Here is an 18974-nt window from a genome sequence, read left to right on the forward strand (position 1 = left end):
GTTCTTAATCTTCTTCTGAGAATACTAGAATGCAGATTGTAATCTAATATTCCAGAGTCTTCTCAGTACATCTAATTGACCCGATGCTATCGATTACAAATTGAACGCATTGCCTCACCAACATCAACGTGCCGCCAAGTATCGTTATAAATTATTGTAGAATTGTCATCTGACGTTGTGCAAAATCCACAAAGAAGCTATTTCTTGAAGCACATCTAAGGTGGATAGAAATGCGGGCACATTTTCCCTCGTCGGATGTAATCGACCCTCATGTATAATCGAGTGCACTCAACTCCGTGATGCACTACGCGTGTACTCCGGAAATTCGATGTCAGGTGTCTCAAAGACTCACTCGTTGCGCTTTTCAAAACATCGAATTTCCGTTCAGACGGCAAATTTCCGAGACGACGTTCATCCTATTCGATTCGGGGTATTAATCCCAGCAGAGGTACGCGATCCTCTTCGAGAGAAGATAACGAATATGTATAAATTAAGTTTTTTTTATCCAAATAATGAACTAGTAAGAATGTTTTTCTCCGATTTTGATGAGCTTTAAATGTTATTTTCTAGACAAGAATAAAGAATAAGGACTCAAATACTTTTACAGTATGGAACACCCCTTTGAAGAAAATCGGTTATTATCTTCCAAAATTATCGAAATTGTAAGAGATAAAAGAATATTTGAAATATAAAAATTGAATGATTTTAAGAGTACTTAATAATTAAAATTTAAAAAATTTTCATTCTCATAAGAAAAAGCTCATGAAAATTGGAGGACACTTGAATTTCCTGTAAGTAATAAACCGGATTTTGGATCATCAGATCTGGTTCTAAATTTTCTTTAAGACAAGCTTAAGTTTTCTTTTATACAAGCTTATAAATATTATTTTTGAAAATATACTTTAATTAATAATACTCATTACGTTAGTGGGTACGAAGTGTCTACTGTTAATCGACATTATCGTTGTCGTCGTTATCATCGATGTCAAGTTCGCGGTGACGTAATTTCAAGTCCACGTGGACGATGACCGTGTTGCAGGCGAGGGTGGCGGTGGAATTGCAGCGGTGGTAGTGACGGTGACTAATAGCAATAACTGTGGTTGTTGTGACGAGCAGCCGTAGCTTTCGATCGACGCGACACCGACTATAGGAAAACTATGCCCCTCGATGGCCTCCCACAGGTTAAAACTCACCCCTGTTTGTCAGTACGACGCCGGTGGTTGTTGCTACTGCACGCAGCGGAAACGTCTCTTGCCTCCCATGTTTTAGCCACTTACTCGATAACATAGACGGGGTGAATCGCGTTTTTTTTAACCGAATCGAAAGAAACACGCGTTGTTCGGCAGGGGTGAGTGTGGGTGATCGTGTGCTAGTTGCGTTTCGAAAAAGTGCCAAGAATTTTCCAGACGATACATGAAATTGCGAATGTAAGTGCATTTCCGTCGGCAGATTGTATCTACCGACTATACACTCGAGGACGTTATACGTTGGATTTAAGTTCAATAAGTAGCCTAAGTAATCTTTTCAATTATGTAAGTCCTATGTGCTCTATTAGAGCGAGATAAGCGTTTTGTTGGTATTCGAACGAATTCGAACTTATCTTTTTTTCGGCTAATAGTAGTAAATGGAAAATAATGATTCTTGCTTCAAGATTAATAGATAGTATGAATAAATAATGGACCGATATTATCTCCCCAAGTCATATTTTTCTACAATTATATTTATTAATATTCATTAATGCATCGATTATTATAATTTATTAATTGCAAATTATTAATTGGTAATAATTATTGTTAGTTATTAAAAAATATAAATTTGTAATATTTATTTAAAAAAACACATCTCTTCTCTATACACTATACGCGAGACGAGAAAAGTTTGATAAGTCATCGCGAATTAATAGCCGATAATAAATGTCAATTGGTGACGTTTTCATCAGATAATAAATTCTACCATAGCAGAAATAATACTGAAAAATGATATTGTATAAATTAATCAAGAGATAAAACTGTAGTTTTAATCGATCGTTAATTTCGAGCGACTTTTCTTGACGCGAATGAGTTAGACTCATTAAAAGTCTGTCTTTTAATGTGAGTTGTGCAAAATATTTTTATTGGAGTCATTTAGTTTCTCTTGTTTGCTTTTACTTTCAACAAGATAGTAAAACATGACCTTCGAACGGTGATATCATTCATTGAAGAGAAAAAATGATTTCATCTCCCATCACCTGCAAGCATTGATGCAGGCCAGCGATTTCAATGCTTCGATAGAACGATTTTAATTAAGTCTTCAATTATGAAAAATTTATTATTCGGGAATCAAATTGAGAGATTTTGCTTGGAAAAAAACCTTGAATGAATAGATTTTTTAGTCATAATAAGTTATATTATATAAGTTGCATTGTTACATTTTTATTATTCCTGAATTTATTATATTTATTATATTTATTACGTGTCTATCAAATATCTCAAGTGTACTTATTATTTACTATTTTATGCGTATTCGTATTTTTTAAATATTTATTTATATTTCAGTTTTCAGAAAAATTGATTTCCACAAAAATCAGTTCTAGAGCGCGTTTCGAGGTAGCTTTCGCTTTAATTGCGATAACCCTTAATTATCATCGCGAGCGAAGCTTGGCGAGGATTTGCAATCGAATCGAGCACAATGCACGAAAAGCCCATAATTAGCTGACCATTGAATGCGCAAGTGATTGCATAAATGTTTAAATTTGCGCGTTTACTGGAAAGATCTCGATAAGATAAGCGTGATAAATCTCACGGTAAACAGCAGTTTACCCTAATATCTCCATCTTGTTTGAAAAGTATCTCAACGCCTTTTATTCTTTTTTTATTAAATTTAATTTGTACATATTTACATATAATTTACATATATGTGTAAAATTGATACTTTCGAAATGCGACATTTACTATATCAACAGCTACTTATTGATTGTAAAAATTAATACTAAGACAACATATGTAGATCCGGCAGGTTGACGAATGGTGCTGGTGAAAAATCCGTCTCCGACGCGCGGCCTGAGCCCCCAACGAGAACATGGAAACAACAGCAGGTCGAGAGAACGAAGAGGTGGAGGACGGGGCTCGCGAGGAAACAGTCCCGCCGAGCAAACTGGTTCTCGAGGAAGTAGTCCAGGAAAGAGCGGTGGTCCCGACACCAAGGGAAAGGGGAAAAATGTACTATTATACTCGCGGGGTAACGAGTGAGTATTCTAGATATCACTGTATGTTGAGAGGAACGAACGAGTCGCGAATCGATCTAGACTGCTTTGTGCCTGAGTTTTATAGGTGGTATTTCCGTTATCTGGCACACATTTTCTTTCGTTCGTAAAGATTATCATTCATTGAAAACCCCACTGTTTAAGCCTGGTGTCTTAATTATAATCGCACGTTAATGAATTATTATTTATTTTATTTTTTTACTACATTTATTTTCTTACATTTGCACACGAAGAAAAACTATTTTGTTGAAATATCTATATATTTAGATAGATAGACAGAATTGAAAATAATTTTGTTGGATTATCAGAATAATTATATAAAAAGCTCAAGTTGGTTGCGAGAATATTAAGACTTTTTGCTTGAATATCTTATATAATTATTTTGATGATCTTACAAAATTATTTTTCGATTTGTACCTACCTAAATTTTTAGTCAACAAAATCGTTCATTCCATGCATTTATATGTATGCTTGTGAAAATAACATAGCAAAATACTGCCAAAGTTACCTGTGATGATAAACTGTAAAAAAATGCAAATATAAATAATAATGGTTTAGAGATATTAAATTTTCTTCCGAGAAAGACCTCTGACATTTTAGTCTGCAAGTAGTAATTCTTTATATCAGAAAATTATTATAATTATAATTATCGAAAGATTTGTTCGAACGATAAACTTATAAGTAATATCATCATCAAGTCATGGTAAGAAATAATAATTGTGCGTCTGTGGCGTCTGTACAATACCTTTGATAAAATATATCACATTTTCCTGCCTAATAATAGACATGAAGGACACTGTATCATTGAACTCCAGGGACAAAATTACCGTGAATTTGCTTGACCGAAAAATATATGACCGAAATGGCAAAGCGTTAATGGTAAAGACATTGTCGAAAAAGAAGATTAATACAGGAAGATAACAGGCGATCGAGTCAGAAATTAACAATTTATTTTGTATTCTGTCTTTATGAATAAATTATAATAAGTTTCTGTTATTTTTTATGTCCACGTTTAATCCGAAAATTATATTACATACCTATATGTTTTAATATATCAATTTTATTTCAACAAATTCAAATAATCAATATAAATCTTTGTAAACTTGCCAAAAAGTATTGCAAATTATTTCATAAAATAATGTGATATGTATTTTAGTTTGTATTAAAACGTATGTAATAATACTTGTATTGCAAGTTTTCGCATAATTTTTTTGTAAATTTTCTTGACAATGAAACGGAATAACGTATCAATTTATGTAGTTGGAAAGACGATAAACGCTCCATGAAAAACCGCTTCGACAATCGTTACGTGACAAGTTGAAGTGACATATTACATTCGCGCAAATACGTGATCGAAAAATTCGATTATCGAAACGTTATAAGCTTTATCGTTTTAATTTGTCGCGATAATATCAGAATGATTACGTTACATGCAAAATTAATAAGTAAGCACGGAAGTCGACGTAGGTTTTATGCAAAAATATGTCAGTTAAAATTGACAGTTTTAATCAATGTTTAATATTTCATAATCAAGTGGCATTTGCGTTAAATAATTGCCACATTTTACTTATGTAAGAGAAACCGATAGGTAAAGATAGTGCAAAATACGTCACAAAACATATTATGTATATTTCACTTAAGCTTAAAAATAGCTTAAGATAAAATAAAAATGTTTACACAAGTAGTAATAATAATATACATATTATAAAATTTTAATTAATAATTGCATAATTTCATTATAAAATTGCAATTAGAGATATAATTGAAAAATAGCTATAAAAATGTAAATAATAAATAATATGAAGAGAGAGAGAGAGAGAGTTCAAAACTTTTTGAATGATATTAATAATTAAAGTAAACTAAAATAATAATGATAGCTCTATTGAGAGTATGGATGACAATATAAAATAGCAAAGAAATAGTAACTATATATTACAAATAATAGGCACTCGAACATGCAAAGGTAAGGCTGAAGCTGAGTGGCTGATGTGATGCCGTATCTGATTATTAGTACACAAGTATATATTAACATGATAGTTTGTATATCAATAAACTATGTAGCGCTTTACAACATAGTGTTAGTGATATATAATTTAGCGTATTATTATTGTTCACGCTTATTTGTAGTTGACTTTCGAGATTATACGGTTTCGCACAATTTCTCTATCGATTCGCGGTTCTGCAATAAGTAAGAAAATTGGCCGACACGATAGATTCTCCTAGCTGGAAATCGTTCGGAAGATCTGGGACAAAGATGACACACGATGCGGCTATCAAGAGGGACAGTAACTCGCGCGCGTTTGCCACTTTTATTCGATTTTACATAGAACACTTGTGTAAACTCCACCACGGTTCGCGCATCGATACTAAGAATTCACACACGCACGGGCATTTCCACGCTTCCGGTATCATACACTTTGACATTGCTTATCGATTATGGAACATTACTGTTTTTCTCTCAGTCTCGTATGGTCAATTTCATATTGTTATGAAATAACACATATTCATAATATTTTATATATAAAATATAAATCAAATTATATATATTTTAATCTATATTAAACTATTTTTATAGGACATTAAATTATTTGTTTAATTCAATTACAATTTGAATTAATCTCGTGTAATTTAATTTAATGCCTTTTAAAAAACGTTTAACGTACCATAAGTATTGTAGTTATATTTTGATAATAGCGGTACTAAATTATTTTAATTGAATGAGTGAATGCTAAAGTATCAGCCCACACAAAATATACAGTCAACGTAATACTATAAATGCTTTAATTCTTTGATTGATCAATCAAGTGCCTCGAAGCATTTGTAGTGAGACTTTGACCGCACCCAAAATTGAGTAATTTAATTTCCCAATTTTCCGATAGACTATGACAAACATATATCACGCAAATCGCATACTAATAAATATTTTATGAAATATCACTCACTGTCAGTATATGAGTGACGATCTATCACGCTAATGTTTTCTTTACAGTCCTGAATTTGCAATCGACACGCGACTGTATTTGAATAACAATTGCGCATTTCATTTCACACCTACTTTCGCCGTGACCATGAAAGCTCATCTCCGCCATTTAAACGCAGCCGCGAATTTGTGTATATATACGTAAAATAAAATAATTTACATTAAACGTTGGATTAGAACGCTGAAAATGTTTACAATATGTCATCTGAATTTGCGTTCTCCGCGTATCTTTCCATATCTTGACATTCACCAGGAGAGACGTTCGAGCGTTCTATTTCCAATGACTCGCGTTGTATACGAAAAAGAAAAAAAGAGACGAACTGTGATAATATCGAAATAATTACACACGAATGTATACAGAGTGATCATTGTGATATCGACTACGACTATATGGGAGGTCGCGCGGCAAGGTCCTGCAATCGATAAGCGACGTCGAACTGTATTGTAAATATGCGTATGTCCACTGTATCCATTGTATCGATCGTTCACAAGTGTATATGATTATAATATTGAGGAAGACACCAACGAGGGCAACATGAGTCCTTTTTTCTAGTGAACCGAGCGATTTTTGCGGTCAAGACTTATAGAAATCGTTCAAACAGTTCCAACGTGAGCGACCGTATTCACATGTGACACGACAATTACTTGTAAAACAACAAGCACCAAGTTACCTCGCATGTGAGTCGCGTATGTGTACATACAAAGAGAAATGCTGCTACTCTGAATTCGTATAATCCCTTAGACGATCACGAAAGACCGTTTAAAGCAAATCAATTGAATTAAAAAGAAGGTATAATTGGTACCCACTATCGCACTCTCTAAAACTTTAAGAGTAAATCTTACTCTTAAAGATTGAAAATTGAACCACTCTTTTTTAAGATTGATTCAATTTTCGCTATTTTAAAGTGAGATCCTATTCCAAAGAATTTAAAGAATACGTGAAATATAGAAGCCTGTATTCAGAACGCACTTTTATCGATAAATAAACGCGCATTTATGTCTAAAGTTTTATTATATGTGAGTGATATATGCTATAAATACGCTCTAACATAAAAACGCGTTTTAAATACGGGCCTGAACGTTTTAGTTTTTACGTAATTATTTTCAGACAACTAATTATACATCGTAAGTGCAGCTATACACTGCAAGTGATAACAAAACTTTTGCTATATTTAAAACTTTAGCTAAATACAATAATTTCGTTTGGATCATCAAAATAATTATGTATGACACTCAAACTTATTGTTATAGCAACAATTTATTTTTAGATCTGTATCTGACTAAATTTTTAGATACTTAAGCACAAGTTCTTTCCGTATATAAATATGGAGAGAGAAAGGAAATGAGAAGTGTTCTTTTAATCGACTCGATGTACTATGTACATAAAAGCTTGAATGTCTAAGCGAAGATCTTTAATTAAGAGCAACTTTTATATAAGGAAATTTTTAATTATATAGTGTTTAAGTGGCAACGCAACGTACTTTGTATTCAAAGATAATTACCTTTAATAACGATAAAATGTTATCCTTTTTTTTAAATTTCAACAGGAATAAATAATTATTTATCGGATAGATAAAATCAAGAATAAGTCGTCCTTGTAGATGTCTTTTCCTATATTAATCATATACACGTGGCCGATACGCACTTTTATAATATATAGTTCAATGTCGCTTATCGACTGCAAGGAAAGAAAGAGAGAATAGAAAGTCTTCTTTCAATAATTCTGAATAATTTTTGCTTTCCGCGCGCGAGAGTCATTGTACTAATTTGTTATCACGACAAATGCAAATCGCATTGTCTTTCAAAGATTGTAATCACCAAAGCAACATTTCGTGTCCAGCTATTCGATATTCGTCCATTCGAGGAAATAGTTTCAGCATGGAATGACGCAAACACATTGAGTACGAGATTTACAGGATATTTCGTATTCCGTAAAGAGAACTTCTCAAGAATCGCCGTTTGCGACGTGTAATCGATTAGACGATCTGATATTTACCAACATCGTTGTTCTAAATCATTGAGGAAGGTCTCTCGGAATGCCATGGCGTTCCAGATGAAAAAGAAATCGCGCCTGAATATTGCGGCCAAACACGCGATCGACTCGCGACTCGATACGGTTCGATTGGTGTCTTATGAATTATAAGGGATGGCCGCCCGATTAGAGGTCAATCGGACGATTGACTGAACATTTCCGTATCGGACATTTACGATTGCGCATTCATGGAACGTCGTTAATTTACGGAATTAGATCGGTGGTCGTGATGTTTAATAATAGAAACGATAGCTATGCACGTGATGATAATAACTACAGCTGTGCTTGACGTCCTACGTACATTTTTTAACATAAAAGAATGTCCATGAAGAGATCTTTAACTACAACAACTTTTATATAGGAAGATTTTTAATTATATAGAGTTTAAATGACAATACTCTGTATTCAAAGATGATTGCTTTTAATAACAATTGAATAATATTACTTTTTTTATTTCAAAGATAATAAATATTTATTTATCGGATAGATACAGATAAAAGTTTTAAGTTACTTTAATTTCTGCTTTCTAAACATTTTATATGGATAAATTATATTTATATGAGTAAAGTCTGGAATTTATTAATCATTGTTGTTCTTTAAAAATTGAATTTATTTCATTAATACGTATTAATAATATATCTCAAAGATAACGTTATTACGTTCTTTCAGGGCTGGCAGCATTGAAAGATTAATAGACGGCGATAAGCGGATAATTGCAACGAAGCATCTACTTCCAGAAAATAATATAAATGTCGTCGTCAGGTATTTAGTTCGATTCATATCGGTTGATTTAAAGTGACTTAAAGTTATTATCGTCTATATTATTTTCTTTTTTTCTTATAGAATTCGTCCGCTCAGTAATAAAGAAATTAAATCCCATGAAGAAATGGCCGTGCATTTTCCTGGCGATGGACAGATATATGTAAGTGTAAATATTGTATTATCCATAAAATGATCTCCATATAGGATAAATCTTTAAGAGGACACTTCTGAACGTCCCAAAGACATTCAGAAGTGTCCTCTTATGTCTTAAAGACGTTTAAGAATGTCTTACTTTGGATAAAGAATGCTATGTGGGGGGGAGGGGGGGTCTGTCCTCTCGTTTTGTTCGGCCTGCATCTTTCGATTTCTGAAGTCAAGTTTTGCCTACACATTTTTCCATGCCATCATTAAAACTTGTTTCTAATAGTCAAGTTAAAACGGAACACGTTAATACGTCTTTTATCTTGCAGTGCGACGCGATTACGAGCAGCGGTGACAAAAAGCCGAAGGTATTCTCATACAATGTCGTTTTCGAGCCAAATGCTACACAGGAGGATATCCTGCAGTACTCCGGTATTAAGAACCTCATCGAAATGGCGGTGGAAGGCTTTAGCTGCACCGTGTTTTGTTACGGACAGACCGGAAGTGGCAAAACGCATACCCTGACTGGGCCTCCGAGACTCGTAAGCGAAGAAGTCACCATTTTGTTATGGGTCTTTTTTAAAAATTATTTTCAATTGTGTAATTTTTATTTTGTGTTTAGCAATAATGCAAATAAACAACATGACAAATTCTCATCATAACGTTCCGTCCTAAATATTAATTTCCATATTTTTTGAATAACCCTTCGAAACGATAACGGAAAAAATCGCAAGTTATGCGAGGTGCTTTTTTAATCATATCGCAGCACACACACGTTCGTCCACATAATGCAAAAGACAATGCGATACGTAATATGGTGACGTTAGTGATCAATATCTACATAGCTAGTCAGAAGGTTAAAGTTGATTGTCTTTCGTAGATAAGATAATGCGTTCAAGTTACACGTCTCTTCTTGCAACTAAACGTAACAGTGAAATTTCGATAGGTCATGTCTAAATAAAAAGCAACACTTCCAAATAATCAATAAAAACTACGTTTGAGGAATAAATAGATAACCGTATGTGAAAAATATCTTGCTGAAATATATATTTCGTAATTATTTCTTGTGTAAAAAATATAGAGAATTCGAAACATAAAAAAAAAGAGACAGAGAAAGCTTTATTTTGTTATCCATTTATTTGAACGTTATAAAAAATTGATATTAATAAACTAATTCATATTTATTTATAATTATTCATTTATTTATTTAGCAATAATGAAAGAATGCTGTAATAATATATTTCAACGAAAATAATTTCTTTAATTTTAAATAACACAATTTAACTAATATATAATAATCAAAAAAGAACTGAATGAAAAAGGACTAACGAGTCCAAAAATTAGTCGTTATAAATTAGAAATTTTAAGAAGTCACAGAATAAAAACATGTCATTTCGTTATAATATAAAAATAATTTGTCGGCAATAAACAATAAAACATAAACAAAACAGCCCATACAACGAAACGTTTCGATCCCTGTTGGATCATTATCAATGTTACAATACAAAAATGAAATGGTGAAGATATTGAAAAATTAGGATATAAAAATTGTAATTTGCTCTCAATCGCAAAACTTATTATAATAATACTCACAGTATTTAATATAATAAAAACACGCTCAGTATAACTTGAAACTTGTACAACTGTTGTAGTCAGTAACAATGTGAACTTCTGGACATAGTATGCAGATTAAAACAGATTTGTATCTTGTAAATCGTCAGTATAATGTACATATATGTCAGTATAATGTCAGACAATGCGATGAGAGTGGACAGTAATATGCAGATTAAAACAGATTTGTATCTCGTAAATCGTCAGTATAATGTACATATATGTCAGTATAATGTCAGACAATGCGATGAGAGTGGACTCTAGTAGCACAAATTATTGGCGCAATATTGGGAAACGAATGTACAGCCAATATTAAAATCAATATTGGTCCAATATTTAGCCAATCTTAGCCAATGTATAGCCAATGTTCTGTGCTATTAAGGGAATGGTCATCTCTCTAGTGTGTTCAGAGACATTGCCAATTTATAACGACTAATTTTTAGGCTCATAGCCCTTTTTTTCGTTCAGTTCTTTTTTAAATTTATTGAGCCTTATTATTATTATATTATAACAATCAAAATTTTTTATATTTTAGTAGTTATGCACCCTCCAAAAATGGACTTTGGTGGCTCAGGATAAGAGACTTGTAGTCTTTTTTTTTTAACATGGCCGGAGCCACTACCGCGTCTCCTGATTGCAATTATTTTAATATATTTGATAAAATAAAACATATATTAGAATTTTTATTTATTTAAAAGTTAATTAAGATCTTAAATTTATATACATATTAAATCATGTGTGTGTGTGTGTGTGTGTGCTGTTAAACTAATTCACTTTTACATTGTATCTTTTGTATTCATAAAGTTAATTTAATCATTTTTTATAACAGTTCGACAAAATGGATCCGTACTCGGAGGACCATGGTCTGGTCTTCCGTTCCTTCGTCTACCTATTCAAAGTCCTTCAAGAACACGAAAAGTGCAATTTTGTGCTGAAAGCTTCCTTCCTGGAAATCTATAACGAGAAGGTCTGTGTCTTTAAACGATAACGTATCGTCTAAGTAGACAATACAATAAAATAAGCGTCTATTTTTCAATTATCACAAGAAAAGATAAACTTTTTTTTTCATTTTACACGTGTAAAATAAAAAAGTTATAATTATTGTCGCAAAGAGTAAATTCTGTTATAAAAATGATAGTAATATACAAATAAATGAGTATGAATAAATAAATAAATATATAAAATAAATAAATAAATATATAAACTAAATAAATAAATAGGTGATAGATCTCTTAAATCCTGGCACTTCGAGAAAACCTTTGGCAGTTCGATGGAGTAAAAAGACGCGCGGATTCTTTGTCGAGAATCTCTTTACGGTAGAATGTGAGGAACTGGACGATCTTTTGGCGGTTCTCGAAGAAGGTAAGACTAAAAAATAAACAATCTTGCCATGGAAGTCATAAGATTCCATCCTATAAATTTTCGAATTATTTTTTATTTTCTCTGGCACACATCATAATTAATAATACCTAAAATTATATTTTCTTCTAAATGATATTTATTGTATCTAACAGTTTTTTTAGAATTCCATTGTGCGAAGACCTCGTTATTTTTATTCAGACATTGGAAATCAATTGGAAATTGTGAAGCGTTGTTTATAATGTTGTATATAATAATCGTTGTTTTTATAGGAATGAGAAATAGATCGATCGGTACGCACAATATGAATGAATATTCCAGCAGAAGCCATTCGATTTTGACTGTAAATATAACTTCTGAGCAAGCAGTAAGTGAATACGATATTTCAAGGTATTTATTCATATTTCCCTTGAGACGAAGATGAAAATACACTCAAAGATAAGCGTTGAAAATATCAGAATAACATATCGGTTTTTCTGCCGCTTATTAGCCGCTAATAAAGGTTCAATTTATTTTACCGCTATTTTGCGCTGTGTAATCATTCGCTTACATTAAAAATTAATAAACAATAAATATACGAATAACTAGTACTCATCTTTCAACAAGACAAAATTAATTTTCTCCATCACCGGCCAATTTATTTTATACCGCCATTTCTCACCACGCGAATCGAATTAATTATTTATAACGAGGGCTAATATAAGTATCTCTCGCGTCATAGATGGAGAACGGTGTATTTATTTCGAAACAAGGCAAAATTAATTTCGTGGACCTTGCTGGAAGCGAAATGACGAAGAAAACCCAGAGCGAGGGCAAGACCTTGGAAGAGGCGAACAATATTAACAAAAGTCTCATGGTATTAGGTGAGTCCTGATTAATTATATCAAGCTGTGTTTAGAAAAAATTATCGTTCTTTTAACTAGAAATATTTTTCGATATCCGAATTGAAAGAACGACAATTTTTTTTATATAACTCGACAATTAAAATAAAACTTGTTCATGTTACAACCGATACTATATAAGCTTGTTTTTTGTTGCTGCACTGGACTGCATTAAAACTTTCTATTTCACACTTTCATCAAACTTCAAATATATTATATATTATCTATTTTATTTTACAAGTGTATATTTACAAGTGTATATTTACAAGTGTATACTTAGTTCAGTCACAAAGAAGCCCTGATGTAAACTATAATAAATGAAATTGCGTCACACTTCACTATCATTTTACTATAAATAGCGATAATATTTCATTTATCAGAAAATTAGATTAGATCTTGACTTTGAAATTGCAGCGCGTTTATTATTTAGAATAGTTGAAGTAATCGATAGCTAGACTATTAAATTACTGACATGTGAAAAGACGTGCCTTCCATATATGGAAAATAATCGATAAACTTTCGCGATAACGGTCGTGAAACAAAATAATAAGTTTTTCACAAAAAGTCTTCCCAGGTAGTACATTTCATAAAATCATCCGAGGAAAGCACGATACTTTTTATTTATAATTTCGCCAGGTTTCTAACTTTTTAAATTTGATTTTCTCTCGCAAAAAGATAAATGTCACTTATATATTTTTCATAGGATACTGTATTGCTTCCTTGAGCGATGGAAAACGAAAAAGTGGTCATATTCCTTATCGGGACAGTAAATTGACAAAACTTTTGGCCGACAGTCTTGCTGGAAATGGCGTCACGTTAATGGTGAGTTGATAAGTGGACTTTTGTAGCAAATTAATTCGCGATTGGTAACGATGTTTCCATAAAAACTTTATCCAGTATTGTTTACGCGATAAATGTTCTAATGATCTCTATTCCACCGAGAGTTAGAGTTGAGTCAGAGTGCAAGAACTGACCAACCACAGTCTAGCATTCCCCTCTCATTCGACTGTAAGAGGGGAATACTTGACTGTGACTAGTCAATTCCCACACTCCAATCCAACTCTAACCCTCGATGAACACTTAGTCATATATGTAAATTCCAATTCACTCAGTTTTTGCAATTGTAACTTTAACAATATCGGTAATTACATATTTAGGTTGCCTGCGTTTCACCGGCTCGTTCGAATGCCAACGAAACATTAAACACCTTGAGATACGCTGCGAGAGCCAAAAAGATCTCCACGAAGCCTATTATAGTGATGGTAAGATCATTTGCTTCGAGTAGATTTTAGAAGGGATTTTTAAATGCCCGACATTCACTTCTTTACAGGATCCACGCGAAGCTCTTATTCTAAGTTTGAAGCGTGAAGTGGGGGCTCTTCAAACCGAAAACGACCATTTAAGGATGACTCTTCATCTCAGTAACGAAGCTCAAAATATGCACCGCAGCGAATCGAAAAGTATTATTAGCATATAATTAACTTGTTATCCATTTCTTATCGATAATTACAATAGACACAATTACAAGAGACATATAATGTATATGTCTATAGTCACGATAAATGCGAGAAATAATTTAAACTATTGGTTTAATTTTAAAACAAGAGTAAAAAAAAATAGTATAGGAATTTGTTTTCTAATTGTTGAATCTTCTACGTTCATCAACTTTATAAAAAAAATCCTAATTACTAATGAAAAATGAAGAATTAATGATTCAATAAGTAATCAAGTAAATAACGGAACAATATATATATATATATATACACAAAAATAATATGTTAATAATCTCATGTTAAAATAATAGTGATAAATCGATTAAACCAATTGCCACTTTCAAAAATTAAGATTTAATTTTGCAGAATAATAACTCGTTGATGATTCTTGTATTTCTTTCTTTCTATTATCCTCATCGATCGTTTGCAGGCGAAAGACTGATACCCGTGACACCGCCACCGGTGGATCTTGAGAAATTAGCCGAGATGGAGAGTTCGGAACTGAGCCAATTGATCCAAGCATACATCACCGAGAACGAGGCACTACGACGAGAGAATGCGGAGCTCTATGCCACGCGGGACCAAGTGATACGGGATCAGGAACTCGTTTGCCGGGAAAACGAGAGGCTGCTCAAGAAACTTGAGGACGTAAACTTGTAAGTCAACTGAATAATATTTCCAATGCAAGCGTTCAAAGATAAATATTCGAAACGTGTATGTTATTATTAGTGCTTGCAGATAAATATACGAAATGCGTGCCTATATTATTTTTGTTGACCTTTCGTGTCACGTTTATATTTGAATCAAATCTTTTAAAAATATTCTGTATAGCTTCATAAATATGTTTTTTTCACAGTATCGAAAGATTTATATTTCAAGAAATTTAAGAGAATCACACGAGCTATCCTTCGTATTTCATGTACAAGATGTTTTATGAAATTAATGATTAAGATAGTTCTGTTTGAATTTTCTCTATCTAAATTCATAATAATGCAATTCAGCTCTCAGTTCTTTTTTCTTAGACTTAACGCTTTGTATTTAGCGAATCTGTATGATAGATGTTTTATGATATTTTACAGAGTTTGCTGCCGATCGCCCATAATACCAGCGAGACCTTCGTATTCGGCGGAATTATTTTTGAATGACAACAACGAAGACGTACCTGGTGCGACTAACGTTTGGACGAATCCGAATGTTGCTCCCAGTCCGGTGTATTCCTTCTCAAAGGTACGATTGAAATTCACCTGAAACGATAAATTGTATTTGATGAAGGAATTAAGTCACACTAATTGTAAGAGAAAAATTTTTGATATTTGTGTATAAAAAAATACAATTTTGTATCTAAAAATTTAGATAGATCTAAAAATAATTTTGTTAAATCATTAATAATTATACAGGAAACTCAAACATGATGAGCAATACTGTAAAAGTTTTAACATTCCAGCAAGTAGTTTGAACATATAATTATTTTAATAGATCAATACATTACTTTTAAATTTGTATCTAGCTTAATTTTTAGATTTTGTTTCAGCAAAACCGTTCTTTCCATAAGACTATAATTATATGGTATTACAATTATGATATTATTATAGTTATTATTTAAATATAATTATTATTACCTATACTATTATAGTATCTATAATTATATGATATACAGTCATAAATATAAAAAACTTTTTTTTTAATGTATTCATTATAAAATAATGTGTGAGACTAAAAGAGAGAGAGAGAGAGTTCTCGTTAGATTAAAAGTTTATTAGATGTCACTGTGTTTTAAGAAAAATTTAAGATTTCACTTCATGCTCTATAAATACATCATACATAATATTTTCAATTTTGCTATATATATCTTCTCTTAGCATACTCTTGGTAGCGGATTGTACATATCAGCCGGCAATATGCCAGAGAAGGTATTGAAGGAGCTCGACAAGCGTAGGATTGTTGGCAGTTACAATAACATTGCCGAAGCCTACAAGGACAAGAACAGTCACCGTCGACACAATTCATGGGACAACAGTAATCGGTCTATGATCAGCCCGGAACAAAGAATCTCGCCGGTTGATATAAATCAGTAAGTGGCTTGTTCTTAATGCTATCTAATTCATTGATTAATCTAACGAGTAAGTTTTTGAATACATAACGCCTTACTTACATTATTATATTATTACAATAATTCAATAATTATTTCTTACATAATTATTTTGCTATAGTATTATAGTATAATTCTTTTTTTGCAAAAAATTTGATTTTATCGTTATATTATATTTTTATATATCATTATAGTTTATTTCAAAATTATATACATATATATAATTTATTTCAAAATTATATACATATATATATAATTTATTTCTTTTTTAACTTTAAAAGAAATATTTTCTAGAGATATATTTCTTGTGTGACTGAGTGAATGTAAATGTACTTCAAGCTTGTAATAAGGAGCTTACGTTGAATAATCGTATCGAATTGCATCAAACGTGATACTTAGCAAACATGAATCTCTATATCTGCGATGAAAAATTTTGGAAATGTTTTTTCCGAAAGAAAGTTCCGTATCTAATTATTATTTCGAGATGCATTGACTGATACGGAATCTGAACTGTTTTAATTTAAAAAATGACAGAAAAAAATCTTCGTTTAATTGTAAGTAAAATATGTTTGTCATTGTTTTTGTTCAGCTTTTATATTAAACAAAGTATGTTTTGCAGATTTTTAATATTTACAAACGATTCTAGAATAAAAAAAATTGTATAATCTCGAAGAAATTCTGAATCCGATTATATATAATGTAAGCTATTTACATTTCGATCTTAAAGATCTGAGACAAGAGTTTTCTGAGTTTTATCTCGCCGAGAACATCCTGTTCCAAGCAACACAATTTAAAATCGGGATAATAAGACATCTTTTAGACAGTTCTCGCAAAGATTCTTTATTCAAATTTGAGAAACTTTAAAGACGCCTTTAAGACATCTCATATCCCGATTTTGAATTTTGTGTTGTCTGGATATCGTTCTCTGAGATATCACGTTTGACGCTTGCCACCCGTACGCCCCAATCCCGGACAAAGCCGGCTAAACTAACCAAAGGCACACGCGGTGACAGTCAAGGTCAAAGGACGACCTTGCGACGCACCTCGACGGTCCCTGAGGAGGGCAAGCCTCCGCCGTCGAGGTCGAGGTCGAGGTCGAACGAATTGCCTGCTGCGGACAGCATCACCACCATCACCACCACAACCACCACCTCTACCGCTGCGACCGCCACCAATGTCGCTACCGAGATACATGCCGAGCAATCTAACGGATCGCCTGATTCGATCCTGAGCGGCTCTCTCGAGGAGGGCGGCAATTCCGCCCCCGACTCCGCGGACTCGGTCGCTCCCACTGTCCCCTTCCCGCCGATATCACACTCGCCCTCGTCCTTTGCAACGTCGGAACCGGAACCGCGGAACCGCAGTAAGTCGCGAGCCAGTACAGGGAAGGACAGGAGGAACGCCGAGGGAAGGATCCAGGACGAGCACCGGGCGTTCGGCAGCCCGGTCCCCGTCGACGACGACGACCGATTTTGAGAATCTTTCGACGAGGGGACGAGATCCCGACAGTGGTGTTGCTTCATCTTGAGTGGAATGCTACATGCAAAAAGAAAAGAAAGACAGCCTCGCTCTTTTTTGTTGTGAGAAACATCGAGTGACCGAGTGACGTTTATTTACACACCAATCATATACGATTACTTATATAATTGTAACTGTAAAATACACTTCTACACACACGGCAGATAAAGTCTTTCTGTTAGTTTGCAAATCGTCTCCGTCGAAGATTTCTAAAATAAAAAAAACCGACGGGAATTGTACAGAATAAAATATAGATAAAGTAAAATTGTGTAAAAGGATTGACGAATTAAAGCGGATTGAAAGAAAGTTTTTGCGTATATATAGATCCGTGCGTCCTTTTCCCTTATATCTTCTTTCAGAATTCGTAGATTTCTTTAACAATTTTAGATATCTGTATTTTAAATTAACATTTAAGACAGATGTAATATTTACGATACCTGTATTTTTTTAATTAACATAATTATATTTCCTTTATTCAGAGCTCTAAATCCTTCAACATAGCGAATGCGCATTGGTGCAAAAAAATGGCTCGTTAACCGTTTTTTTCACGAACCGTGAATTCTTATTCGATAATAAGAATCGTTCCTCGTAAAATCTTATAGAAATATATCCCGGGTCGTCATTTTGCTGGTTTGTTGCCGTTCCTGAAGTTCGCGATTGACGGACATTTGGTGACTGATTGCGAGAATGCGAAGCTCGCGCGTGATGTTAAGACCGCGCGTGTCGTTTTCCTTCGCGAACACTTTCAAACTGTTCCGGCTCGCAATTGGAGCATTCAGAACACGTCGTCGCGAGAAACGCGCTCCGATTGGCCGCGCACTTCTCGAGCATCTCGATCCCTCGCTGCGCCACGACGCGCGTCACGTG

The 18974-nt window shown here is 33.2% G+C and overlaps 1 protein-coding gene and 1 long non-coding RNA gene across 2 annotated transcripts; one reads left to right on the forward strand and one right to left on the reverse strand.

Moving 5' to 3' along the window:
• The first annotated feature begins 1044 nt into the window (after positions 1-1044).
• On the forward strand, positions 1045-18478 carry LOC108762088 (Kinesin-like protein at 54D). The gene is made up of 16 exons (XM_018508908.1): positions 1045-1427; positions 2986-3223; positions 8923-9015; positions 9097-9175; positions 9486-9698; positions 11597-11734; positions 11988-12129; positions 12399-12493; positions 12848-12989; positions 13711-13829; positions 14165-14269; positions 14338-14467; positions 14931-15156; positions 15580-15727; positions 16360-16571; positions 17603-18478. The coding sequence occupies exons 2-16, from the start codon at positions 3003-3005 to the stop codon at positions 18063-18065; spliced, it is 2526 nt and encodes an 841-aa protein (XP_018364410.1). The 5' UTR covers positions 1045-1427; positions 2986-3002; the 3' UTR covers positions 18066-18478.
• LOC108762091 (uncharacterized) lies at positions 11647-18833 on the reverse strand. Its single transcript, XR_001940152.1, has 3 exons — positions 18661-18833; positions 15663-15744; positions 11647-11721 (listed from the first exon to the last, which is right to left on the reverse strand). It is a non-coding gene; the product is annotated as an uncharacterized LOC108762091 (long non-coding RNA).
• Positions 18834-18974: the final 141 nt, after the last annotated feature.

Source organism: Trachymyrmex cornetzi, unplaced genomic scaffold (assembly GCF_001594075.2).
Source record: "Trachymyrmex cornetzi isolate Tcor2-1 unplaced genomic scaffold, Tcor1.1 scaffold276, whole genome shotgun sequence".
Lineage (NCBI taxonomy): Eukaryota > Metazoa > Arthropoda > Insecta > Hymenoptera > Formicidae > Trachymyrmex > Trachymyrmex cornetzi.

Excerpts from the sequence above, each read along its gene's own strand:
- LOC108762088 (XM_018508908.1), top strand. The coding sequence starts at position 3,003 with ATGGTGCTGGTGAAAAATCCGTCTCCGACGCGCGGCCTGAGCCCCCAA. Across the intron at positions 3,224-8,922 it reads TTATACTCGCGGGGTAACGA|GGCTGGCAGCATTGAAAGAT; the intron begins GTGAGTATTCTA and ends ACGTTCTTTCAG. Across the intron at positions 9,176-9,485 it reads CTGGCGATGGACAGATATAT|TGCGACGCGATTACGAGCAG; the intron begins GTAAGTGTAAAT and ends TTTATCTTGCAG.